General features: G+C 38.5%; 1 protein-coding gene and 1 long non-coding RNA gene across 6 annotated transcripts in view; one reads left to right on the top strand and one right to left on the bottom strand.

The window, feature by feature from the left end:
• LARGE1 (LARGE xylosyl- and glucuronyltransferase 1) overlaps positions 1-13,157 on the bottom strand; it is a 278,352-nt gene that overhangs the window by 128,045 nt on the left and 137,150 nt on the right. For all 5 annotated transcript variants that reach the window (XM_064420387.1, XM_064420390.1, XM_064420389.1 and 2 more), the window contains 2 exons: positions 10,464-10,546; positions 953-1,076 (listed from right to left, as the gene is read on the bottom strand). In XM_064420387.1, the coding sequence (XP_064276457.1) occupies positions 953-1,076; positions 10,464-10,546 (207 nt within the window). The remainder of the gene's footprint in view (positions 1-952; positions 1,077-10,463; positions 10,547-13,157) is intronic.
• Positions 1,063-4,062, top strand: LOC135300685 (uncharacterized). The gene is made up of 3 exons (XR_010362456.1): positions 1,063-1,113; positions 1,583-1,605; positions 3,605-4,062. It is a non-coding gene; the product is annotated as an uncharacterized LOC135300685 (long non-coding RNA).

Below are 13,157 nucleotides of genomic sequence, written 5' to 3'. Positions count from 1 at the left end.
GAAGGAAGATCTCTGGCTAATTAGGTTAATATCAGCTTATGGCTTTATGTAGAAGAACCAATGAAAAATAAAAACAGAAACAAAGTATTTTTCTCAAGAATCACTTTTTTCCCTTTTCCATCTCTTTCTAAAGCTTTCTGTATTCAATATTTCACAAAGTGTGTCCTTTGAATTTCCCCCTTAACAAGTACAGCAATTTGCTAAATTTTGGTTTTCTTCCTTGGGTCCTGTTCAAAACAGTCTGGTAACTCATACAAATGGTTGCCACCAACTTCAAATGCTGAAGTCTGAATGTTTTATTCTACCTCCACAGGTAAAAAAACATACAGCTCAAAATCAATGTTGTGCCTCCATGTTCTGATTTAAACTTTTTAAGTACGAAAAGATAATTACTTTGAGCAAGTGATTCCCCCCCCCCCCCCTTGTTGATTGAACTCTTTTCATAATCACTCCTTTTGGAAGGGCATCCAGATAAAAAAGGTAGCTATTGTACTAATGCTACCTTGTCGAAATCTGAGTAGTTAGGGTTTCACACACCTGTGCTTGAGGAATGCAGGGCAGCTGAGTGTTTCCAGTAACAGACTTGGGTTTATTGAGCAAGATACTTAAGATTCCACCATTTCTACTAGGAAGAACTATCCTTAAAAAAACATAGTGTGATCAGATGGACAGCCAGAATCCTCTCGCTAGCAGGTAAAATTCTAAGCTGTTAGACAAAACATTTCAATAGCTGCTCTCATTCCAGAGAAACTGCACTGATTTCAGCCACTTAGCATCTTACCAGTTACGTGTAATCGGGGTTACAATCACGTCAGTTAGAATTAGTTGTCATCAGGGAGAATATTTTTAGGCAGTCATAACCCTGCAATTCACCAGTCAAGGGAGATGAGGAATAAACAGGTGACATCAAATCAGAAGTGTATGACTGACACCTGTGTCTGCGTGTCTTTACCTTGAGCTCATCTGCATCATAGAAGTCTATGCGCACAGCAGGGACCATCCATGTCTGGAACAGAGTTGCTAGGATCTGTTTGGCAATTGCATCTGCGATGAGGTGGAAGTGGAGTGGGTTTCGCCTGAAATGAGAAGGGAGAGAAACGCATTAGTTCAAAGGTTTCTAATTCCTGTTCTTAAAGGACAACATCAAAATTTACAAAGCTTTATCTGTGCTTTTCTACAATGTTGAGTTTTGAGCATGCAACATGTCTGGTGGAGTCTGCTCTGTGGCCAAAATGCTGAGACACAATTTGAATACACATGACCACAATACAATACTCAGTTTCTGGATGGCTATGAACATACATATCCTTTGACTCCAGTGGAATGGGTGATTTATAACACCTAAGAGTCTTGTCTCGTGCACCAGCTCGTTAAAAAAAGGCCAAGTTAACATACCTTTGGAGACTTGAGCTTTGGAAATCATTGTTTCAGTTTCTAGGTGAACCTGGTAATTTATCTTTGTGGTAAGAAGACTGTCTTAGGTTAAACATAACAATTTGGATGAGGTGAAATTCTGGGACCCTTGAGTTTACATAGAAGTTTTCTACAAAGCCATTTTGGGGAACCAACAGCTGTCCCATAGGAACCCAAAATTAGATGTTTCAGGTGAGTACCTTCTAGCTATTCACTGGCATAGTAAACAAAATGGAGACTGCAAGTCTCACCACTTCCTTTTTCCTAAGGGTTAAAGAAAGGCAGGAGGAAAGGAAACATTTTACTTCAAAACAGCAGTTCTGGGTTCACCTCTGTAATTACAGGACTTGGGCTAACTGAAAAGCTTCAAAACAAGACAGGTGAAGCCAGTATCAGCAAGAGTGAAAAGCTCTGACAAAGTATATGGGTTTCTCTATACTAATGTGAACTTAGACATTATAAATACCTTGTTTAATTCCCTTAACCTCCCTCCCTTTTTGGGGGACAGTAGGAAACAAAATTTGATCTTAATTTCTGTGGTAGGAAACCTACCAGTGGAAGTTAGTCACAAATTGTAGTCTTCCATGTTTGCCTCTAGCTTAGCAACTTTCTCTGTCAGCAGAAAAGGACAGACTTTTGAAAAAACTACTAAGAAGAAAAATGCCTTGTTTAGACTTCAGCACGGGATCAACCTTTCTTTGATCCCTAGAGTGGAATAGTGGATTATCATTTCTATGGAATTTGTAAAGCTAAATGAGTGTACTTGTTAATTGGTATTTTTCATCTAGCAAGAGAAGTATTTAGTTTCAGATGTTGATTAAAGCGGAAGACAAGTGATGCTACTACATTCTTCAGTGTGAATGAGAAGTGAGGAGAACTATGTTAGTTCAGGCCAATACATTTCCATTACATTTTTGGGCTTAACCCAAAAAATGAAGGTTATTTTTTTCTCCATTAATGAAAAATGTGTGCCTCCCTTTTAATGCTTCTCTTCTTGCTTTGATGAGTAATACTGCCTCCCACTGAACAAAGTCCACAGGAAAACATAAAAATATGTATAATTTTCATAGTATTTTAACAAACCCCTCAGCAGAAAGAGGAGATTTTTGTGAGAAGCAATGTAGGACTGGATTTTGCAGACCCAACTCAGCACTTGGGGCTGCCAGTGAAGGTGTTGTATTGGCTTCAAGGATGCTGTGGATCACATTATATGCTTACAGTAAAAGCAGAAAAGGGCTGGGTATAAGCCTTATATATGAGATAATCTTGATGGCAGAACAAACCCACAGCTGATCTGCCTTAAACGATATCCAAAACACTAAAGCACCACATACTTTTCAAAAGACAAAGGTCTTTCAATTGCTAGCTTGTCCTGGAGGGAGAAGGGGAGAGGGAAAGGCACAAGCTGCCAGTTGCTGAGTGTCCCATTACCAAGCTAAAGGGATCACAGCAATTACATTTGCTTCACCAGCCCAGCAGGAGAGTAGAAGAGGACATCCTGGCTCATGCGGATTCCGCAGTAACCAGGCACCTTGCCAAGAAAAAAATCAGGAAATAGCAGTGATCAGGAAATACATCTCATTAGTAGAGACAAGGCCAAGAGAAACAAAGTACAACACCGATGGCTTTGGGTACAGGCAAAGCAGTATCTCAAGACAAATAAATGTTCAATATCAACATACACATCCCACAGAGCTCCCTCTGCTAAGGAGGGGCTGAGTCTGGATTCTGGTAGGACTATTTCCCAGCCAGTGTTCTTCAGTAATTTCCTTTCCTTTTTTTATTCTGGGGTTATTTATCTTATATTGTAAAGTAGAATAAGAGTAAAAAATCAGTTAAAAAAAAGTTCCATCTTTCTTCCAAGTGATCATTTAAATGTAATTTATATAAAATATTTTAGATGAAACACACTAGTTGAAAAGAAAAAATCTGATACAAAGACACTCAGATGTTCAGTAGCAGTTTATACTTATCTGAATGACCCAGAGTGTAAGAAACTTATATGGGAACAAGTGGGTGACATTTACTTTAGTTCATCTCCTACTGGGAGAAAGAAAAAAGGATAGCTGTACTCCCACACAGAAATCTCTTTCAAGTTGCTAGCCTCATGGTAAAGATTCAGCTGGAAGGAAAGTGTGTGTCAGAGGCAAAGCAAAAGATTATCACTTACAAAAATATATCCCCAAAACAGGATAGTGACCTGATGACATCTACAACTAAATGTGCATCAGCCACGGATAATTTTACTCCAGAGATTTCAGTTCTGTGAAATGTGAGGCTTGGCATGGTGCTGGAAGTCAACAGTGCACAGCCTCAGAGCTGGAAGACCCTCTGAAGGTAACTATACTAGCATACACACAGATGACATCTTTCACCTCTTCTGCTGTCTGCAATATGCGAAGCCTTAAAGATACGGATTGCTTCAAAGTGTTTAAGAAACAAGTTTTCAGAAGCTTGAAGATCAACCAACATTCATTATAAAAGATACAGAAGAGATTCTGCAAGATGAGAAATCTTTCTCAAGAGATACATGAAAGGGATGTCATGACTATCTGACAATATGATTGAATCACTGGCTACAAGAATTGGGGATGGCAATCAGGATATTGTGAAGGATTCCATTGAAAGCTGAATTTCATTAAACTTGAACATTTTGCTCATTTTCCACTGGGCACATCAAGAGAACTAAAAAACACACACAAAGTCTGGTTGTGTCTTGTACTGATAGAAATCACTGTACTGTAATGGGGACAGTATATTCAACTATGGAATAACATGGGTCAATTATGGCAACTGATAAACTTCTCCCACAAAACTAATAGGTTTTGGAAAATCCCCAGTATTCATGTGAATTAATCTGTTTGGGAATAAATGTTTCTAGCATCCCAGATTTCAGAACTCTGAGCCCCAAGTCTTCCAGATTCCTTACTGCAGAAGCAGGTATTGAAACAGCCATAGAATTTCTCACAAGGTCCAGAAACACTTATTTACTTCAATGATTTTGAACATTTGAATTTCTACCAACATAACTTTTCACAGTTTCTGCTACATGGAAAGTGCTGATGCATTAATGTCTTAACATGGTCAAATGTAGTGCCAAAATATGGCTATTTCTCATCAAGTGGAAACTTAAGGTTCGAAGTACTCTGTTCAGAAAACTGCAAATCTTCCTATATTAACTTATTTCCACTTATCTTAAAATGAGAACTATCTGACAAAGTAAACCATATGTAAAGAGCACACATTTATTTTCCTAAATTACTTTCCTCAAAAGTGAACAAAGGGAGATTCTAGCCAAGATTTTCAAGCATGGATGCTTAAATATAGGCTCTTAGACCTAAATATAGGAGTTTGAATGAATGCCCTCATTTTCAAAATTGCTGAGGTCCTATAAAGTTATGAAAATGAAAAGAAGTCAATTTTTTAAGTCAGGCCATGAATTTAGAAGTCTATTCCAAGGTACCCATTTCTCTACATTTCTTCTTATCATGATGTCTTATTCTTGCATTTTAAAACTCCTTATTCTTCATCAGATTTATGATCTGCTTGCTCAAGCATTTATGGCCCTTTCTTTTCAAATAGCCACTGTCACCGACTTAAATACAAAAATCTACAATTGAAAAAGGGAGTAGTGAACCAAGGCTCACTCTTCCCTTCTGCACTATTCCATAGGCCGACTGTTAGTAATTCAAAAGGCAACTCCTTGTCTGCTTGGTTACACAGCTCTCTCCCTGCAACAGAGGAATTTTATTTTCTAAGAATATAAAAAGCTCAGTAGCCCAATGGGTTTATTTCCAAAACCTATGTTTTATTAAGGGAAGCACAACAGGTAGTACCTTTTATATCTGTAACAAATGGTTACAAGAAATTCAAACAGAAATTATAAAGTCAGTTTGGGAAACTTTTTCTCCTAATGCCCTGTGACAATCCCTCTTTCATATGAGAAAACATTTTAATGAAAAATCTTCAAGGTGTTTTTATACCACTTCACACCCAGTATTGGTGAAAATACTCCCCAGACTATTGGAAAAAGTCTAAATACACACTTGCTGCATCACTTATGGATCTTCTTGTTTTGTATTTACTTACAGAATTTCTTTGGGAAGTACTAAGAGTAAATCATGGGCAGAATTTTTTTAAACATTACTTTCTCCATTATGCCTCTATTGTTAGGACAGCTAGAAAAAAAAAAAAAGTGTGTATTATTGATGCATTTATATGCATCAGAGAAATCAGGTCACGCTTTATGCTTTTTGCCAGAATAACTTCCCACAAAATAGACTGACACATTAGAAAAGTTGGAAACACTGTCAGAGGTTTTGAATTCTCAAATTAACTCCATTAAGTCAAAGTGGTCTCAATGGAATATAGCCATTAGATTATATAAGCTTTAATTACCAGCCAGTGTTGACTTGTGACTTTTACTTGGAAATTACATGTCATCCTTTTAATTTAATTTAGATTTTAATTTGCTTTCCCTTATTCTACTTGTTCTATTAAAAAAAAAAAAAAAAGATTTCATTATTCATACAGCATTCTGTAACACAGCTTCATATCCTGTTCTTAAAAATGCTCAGACATACACTTAACTTTAAGATTACAAGCAGCCTTCTTAAAGCAAAGAGACAACTTCCTATTAAAAAGCATTTGTCTGGTTGTCTGGTTTTGTTTACATTCCTTGCAAAGCTCCCATATTCCTATGCCACTATTGCTGTGGCATAAATGGAGAGTACAGCTAAAGAAGTAAATGCAGTGTCTCCCACGAAGAAGAGGGACTGACATAGTGGGGAAAAACCAAAAAACCAACAGAGCGCTTGCTGGCACAAAAGAGAAGTTAATTGTTTACAGATTGTCAGGCTGACCTAACTGCCAGAAACATGTTATAATTGTACAAGTTTTCTTCCAGTTTTTTTGTTTCCAAATGAAACACAGTGTTAGGCATGTCTTCAAAAAAGGGCACAATTAAAAACCATTTTAGTTCTTACTCAAGTTAAGACTTACCTGAACAGAGAAAGAAATTATCTTTTTAATATGTAACTAGGATTGTGGGCTGTCTCTGTAGCACTCTAAGGTTTGCAATTTTCAGAAATGGAGTAAAACATTGAAAAATCACCAACGTAACTTGGACCAATAGTTGTAAAAGATTCAAGGAACGTTATCAGCCACAGGAAACTGCTTCAATTTTGAAAAGGAAATGCAGGTGCTTTTTACCTTACCAGTATAATCACTGGTTCCAAAAGCATTTGCACTTCATTCTGCTTATTTGACCCAATATAATAAATTTCTAGTGTTTAGTCTTTTGGTTTGGAATAATTAAAGTGAGGCTGCTCTTAGGACATGGTGATATGAGATTGGCTTGTGTTAAACTCAGAGATAATTTTTTTAGCCCTGCAATGGCTTTACAAAATCTGTCATAATTGGGAAGTGGATGTGCAAGAAAGGAAAGCAGGGAAGTTGCAGAGTAGGACTGCGTACTCATTCTACAAGCCTCCCTCTGTGCAGCGCTGCCAATGCATATTTATCAGACTGCAAACCCTGCACTATCCCAGCTCTGCTGAGTCTCCTCCTGAGAACAGACTGTCAGTTATGCCAAACGGGGTGTTAAAAGCTGCTGGATTTTGTGGCTGGAGCATACGTTTTTGGAAGACAAAACTGGAATCAAGCTCCTTTACCACTGGGAATGAAACACATTTCTGAACTATGGAGTTCTTATGTGGAATCAATCACAGTACCCCTTTCCTCTCCTTTTCCCTCTCTCTGGAACCTGAAGATAGATATGGTTTCTCAAATGGTCTGAACAAGTAGCTTGCCTAAGTCTCATAATATACATGGTATGACTCAAATCTTCGTGTTTTAGGCCTGTGGAGAGCTGAAATGTTCAATATGCAGGATTTGCTGTACATTCATGCAAGAGAGAAGAGACAGCACACTCTATCTATAGAAAATCCTGTAGCTTTTATCCTTAATGACCCAGCACTCCTGCTGTTTTGTGTCTCTATCCAGCACTCTAGCTAAAGTTGGGGTTATAATAAATATGTTAATGCTCCCTGGGATTAGACTGACATGGCCTCCTTTTCTGAGAGCTTTCCTATTAGAGAAGTAGGGATTTCCTATGGAAGTAGGCAATTTAGGTATATAGTTTTGTATCAAAAGGCATGCTAAAACATGCATTAATTACTAGCCTGTACAGAAATGCCAAAAGAAGGACATAACATCTTCACGAATTCCAGATAGATTCACTGAAATCAGTGTCTTACAACAAACACCAACTGAGGTGCAGGAGGACAGGTGAGGATATTAACCCTGGTTGCTTTGAGAGGTCAGTTGTTTAATCAGTAGATTGAATTCAGGGTGTGTTGAAGGAAAAACAAAATCTCTATGACAATAAGTTTGGCAGCACATATTTTTTGTTCTTGCAAAACTTATATCTATATTTGAGATTGAATGTGGTGATACTGCAAATGAAGGATCAGTAGCCTTAGAGATTAGGATGGCTAAATTCTTGTTAAGCAAACTTCTCCATTGGAAGCATACAGACCTTTCAAACAATGGCTTCTTGGACAATAACAGCTAAGATGCACTTTCTGGTGCATATTTAGGGTTAGAAGAAGAGACATCTCCATGCCTGTTTTCACTGAGGACCCTCAAGTCAGAGGTAAACTTGAAGCATTGACTATCTGAACCAACCACTTCCAACTCGCCTAACTCAATCCTCCTAAATGCACTATTATGACCTGTCTCCATCCTTCACTCCTACAATTAAATAGATCATAGCAACTAAAAGAAGCCTTTCCAACCATCACCATTTCTGAAGTGCACAGTGGTCTCCAAAATAACATTGTTTGCACGTGGAAACCAGTGCAAGGAAACTTAGTTCTACATCATTATTCAGCTTGTTGTTTCTTTTTGCCTATTCTGCATTGTTCTACACAACTGCCATTCCGAAGATAAAGATGCAAGAAAAGAGTGCTACTGAAGCATGGCCATGGAGCCATAGCATCAACTGATGCTTAAGAAGTCTGTGTTTTCTAGAAGATAAGAAAGAAATGTCTGTAAGAAGCTCTGTCTCTTTTCTGAGAATACCCTTCTCTTTCTAGCAAACAATTTAATACCTAGTGAGAAATGCTAGTTCTTGGCAGGAATGGACTTAGATTTGTCTTTAAGTATGTTCTGAGCAAACAAGGGAGATAGGTTATCTGGAATGTACTCAGGCTTCATTAGCTATACTGGACTTTATCTTGACCACCTCTTCTGAGCTCAACAAATCCTTTGAGAGGAGCAGCAGTGCAGGCAAAACTACAATATGTTATTGACAGAGGCAGAATCCATCAAACTTACAAATACTAATATTAATTACCTTTTTTTGGTTTAATATTTTATTATTATTTAACCATTTAATTATGTGGCAGTATTCTTTATAAATTTGCACAGAAGAGTGCCTTAAGTAAAACAGGGACATTTCCCTTAAAGAGCACAGAGAGAGGTTGTTTAAACCTTTGAGCTGTGAGATGCCTATTATTTACTGAACATTTGGAAACAGAGATATTAAAGTCTTCTCAAATTGGATGAAAGTACTAGGATAGAAAAACAGGGAGAAGCTAACCACTAGGATAACTTGTGTCACCACAAAAATATGCTTTTCTATTAAATTCCTTAGAAAAAATAATTTAAAAATTATAAAACCTCCCCACATCCTTGCAATATAAACCCAGTTTACAATGAGCAATTCAAACTTCTAATTGGAAACACCTACAGTTTTACCATTTACCAGAATTTCAACGTTCAGTAAAATCCTCTACAGAGAATGACATGGATATTTACTGATTTTTTGTGGTTTTTTATGTTTCTTCTAGTATTGTTCTTCTGGTCCTACCCCTCATCTAACAAACATGCTACTTCTCAAAAGACTGTGTGTTGATAATGGAAACTGCTCTCCTATTTTGATTAAACAGTACTTATGGAGTACTTTTTCATAGTGGACAAGGTGAGCATTTATATTCTTTTAGGAAGCTTATCAAAAATGATAAAATGGTGTATTTAAACCATTGTCAGGGAGTGACTACTATGGCTTTCAGCAGGAGACTGGAGGCAAACATAAGGAGCAAAGTGTGGGACTGGAATGTCCCACTCATGCTTGCTGCAAGAAGATATTACCACATGACATGAACAAAAGTTATTCACCCTTGCACAAAATTGTCCTTCAAAGAAAGCAGCATACTGAAACTACCTCCTTAATAAGTTGTTTGTACTGTAAGCATATTTTACTAGTCTATTTATCCTGTTTGAGTCAAACAGTCTGATCACTTCCCTGATTTTAATCCACTTTCAGCAACATAATTGGAAAGCATCTCTGAGAGACATTTCTAAACTGGACAATGGATACACATGTACGCCCATACATAGTTTAATATGAATTTGTTTTTTCTGGAGCTGATGTCTGTTAAGGTAGTTGGTTATTTTGTTTTCATTGTATATTTATGCCTCTCAACTTTGGAAGCTAACCGTGCTAAAACCAAGTTGCAAAAACTTCTGAGGGGTTGTAAGCAGACATTCCAAAGTCAGAACAAAGCACCTGAATTTAATGGAATAATGTATATACTGACTGTGAGAGTAGGTTTACTTCAAAAACAAATGTCGAAATTGGAAGCTGGGATAGTCAAGCAACCAGTGTGAATTTATCATCTACAGCTGTGCCATGAACTCATACCAGAAATAGGCTAAATTAATACAACACTGTTATTACCATTATCATTATTTTACAGCATTCAGGAGCATGCAGATGCTTTACAGTGAAGATAGATACTGTCCCTATTCCCACAATGCAACAGGGGTAGCAGGTGGATCTCTGATCCCTCTTATTCCCTGTAGAAATCTCCACACAGGTGAAATCTATTTGAGATGGTCATGAATTAAATGCATCATTCCTTAAAAAGAGAAAGGAATCAGGGAAGGGAATCTGACCTTCTTTTGAAGTAAGATAGTAAACCTAGAAAAAGCTCACTTAGTCATAATCAGATATACAACATACAGGAAAAGAAAGCTACCTTTACCTGTGAAATAAGACAGACTTGACAAGCGTGACAACATCCCGACTGGCATTGTACCCTGCACAGACAATGGCAACGTGGATAGTCTGTGGAGAAAAGGAACAAAAAGAACAAAAATTAAAGGCTGCTCCTGCACTCATCACTTGCTAAGGAGAGCACACACATGACACTGCTGTTGTTTAGTGCTGCAATTGTTAGGGATTTGAGTGGGTGTTTTGCAGCTGTTTGCAACCCACTTGAGGCAGTTTGCTAAAAACATCTTGATTGAGTTATAGCACCATCATCATTCCAAAGTCATTACTATCCCTACATTATATCAGAAGCTTCAACAGAATTGCATTTATTAGCCAAGACATACACATGCATGTATGTACACACACCCTCCCCAAGTAAGCAGCACACAAAATCCTGAGTGTGCAAACATACAGACATTTTTAATTTTCCAAACTAAAGTTTAAAATTGTATCTGATAATTAGAAGCAGATATGATCTCAGAAATTCTGTATTACTTTTGTCTTATGCACAGCTCCTATGGAGAGGGTGAGCAAGCTCTCATGGATGAATATGACTGTGACTATTGGTTTGCCAGGGCTGGATGCATCCCAGTGATGTGATGGGACACAGGCTGTGACAGCAAGAGGCCACCTCCCTGCCCATGACTACCAGCATGGGCTGTTCTGGCAGCGTTAATGTGAAGTTAAACACAACCCCCACCAAGACATTCTCTCCACCTCATGACACTGGCAAATTATCACTTATTCTGTGCCTTTTTACCTCCCTTTTAACATGAGGCAGAGGTTTCCTCATCTCTTCAGGAGGAAAGGGAAAATTGAAAAGGCGCTACGAGTCATTATTTAGGCAGTAAGTACTAACCTAAAAAATGCTATTACGTTATTCTGCTCTGCTTTTAAAAAGTAGCCATTTCTGCTCCCTAGGGACAAAAAAAATAAAAAATAAAAAAATTTCATCCTAGCAAGTTTTGACTCCAGGTTCTGTGATCTTCTGTTTCTTAGTGGTCACAGAAATGAAGCGGAGTTCACCATGCTGTCAGCACAAAGCTGCCATTGGGGACACAGCTGTGAAACTGCAGGGAAGCCTCATTTGGCTTCCATTTGAAGCTTGGTTAGCTGGTTTCTCACACACACAGCTCTCATTTTCCACAGAATGCCCACTATGCTGAGAACAAATGAGGAATTCTGTCTCCTCACATAGTCACAGATTTCCAAAGCCTGGCTTGTAACAGAAACACATTTACACAAGAAGTGCCATGTGATGGGCACATCTGAAGAGCCCACAGCCCCATCCATTAAGATCGCCTGGTACAAGGCACAACTTGAATCATACAAGTGCCAAGTGGCTGTGTCACCATAGAACATCTACATGAACATCACAGCTGCCTCCAGCCCTGCTGTGCTTCACAAGCTCAGCATGTTTAAGATCTGATGTTTTAAGAGGACTTGAATTAATAAGACAACTGTCTGTCCAGAGAGGTGTGAGAAAGAAAAGATATTGCAGTACATTTTGGCAACAGGTCTGTGAGGTATTAGCACTTTAAATTTATGTTAAAGTCAATGGGAGCTGAGCATGCTCAACACTTGGCAAAAATCAACTGTGTTTCTCTCTTGTGATAAGAGGGGAGAACAGAGACTGGTTATTAATTATTTTTATTACAGCAGGAGTCTGTACTGTACTCGTCAGCATGGGTTGCTGTGGGTGCACTGATTCCTGATCCTACACGTACTGCCTCCCCTCCCATCGTCACCTGGTCCCCCTCCCAGGCTTGTGGAAGACCTAAGATCCTTCCCCTCAGTGCCAATTAAAATCAAATTAACTGAGAACAGTTTCACCCTTGCTTTAAACATTTCACCTGAAGGCTCTAGACCAGAAACAAACATTTTAGGGGTTTCCACAGAATAGCACTGTCATATACTGTCAGCATTGTTTTTTACCACCTACACTTGCCAGAAAAGCTCTCCTCAAAACCAGTCTACCTTACAACTGTTCTCCAAATCAGAGTTTATTCTGTCAAGTTTTTGCCCACATGTTCCCCTTTTACTAAATCAGTTTGTTTCAGAATTGAAGGCATGCATTCCTCGCTGTCTTCTAGCAGCTGCTGTTGCCTTGGATGCTGCTTCAGCCAGGACACAGTGAGAGCAGCACTTACTACACTTCTGAATGCTCTCTTCCAGCTCAGAGACACAGGCATCCATGTACCTTCTGCTCAGCCTCTCTGTGGTGTTTGATATTACATATCACTTCTATTCCTGCCTGCAATCAGTTAAACAAAAGAGCAATAATCCTCAAAGAGAACAGAAATCAAGACCTTTTCTTTTCAAGTTTTCTCCTGCAGCATGCTTCAAGGCTCAGTCTATCCCTCTCCTTTCCCTGATCAACTTTCCTCTCGCTCATTGTTTAACTGTTAAACATCAGTGGAAAAATAGACAAGCCAAATGAAGTTATCAACCTGAACTGTCAGCAGATGTTTGCATCCCAAGGGGAAAAACATTATTTCCAGTTTTCTTCACTCTTGTTCCAAATGCATGTTTGGATTGAGAGCAGCTGGCTGTACCCAGATTCTGGCAAGATATGGCTGGAATAAGCACTTGCAAGAACTTGCACCCTCCTGAGCATACTATTGTAAGCATCACCTCTCAGATTTTGAAAATTGACACCTCTCCCAAACTCCTTTTATCCATC

This window comes from Passer domesticus, chromosome 5 (genome assembly GCF_036417665.1).
Source record: "Passer domesticus isolate bPasDom1 chromosome 5, bPasDom1.hap1, whole genome shotgun sequence".
Taxonomy (NCBI): domain Eukaryota; kingdom Metazoa; phylum Chordata; class Aves; order Passeriformes; family Passeridae; genus Passer; species Passer domesticus.
The sequence above is the reverse complement of the archived record's forward strand: the minus strand, read 5'-3'. Positions and strand labels throughout refer to the sequence as shown.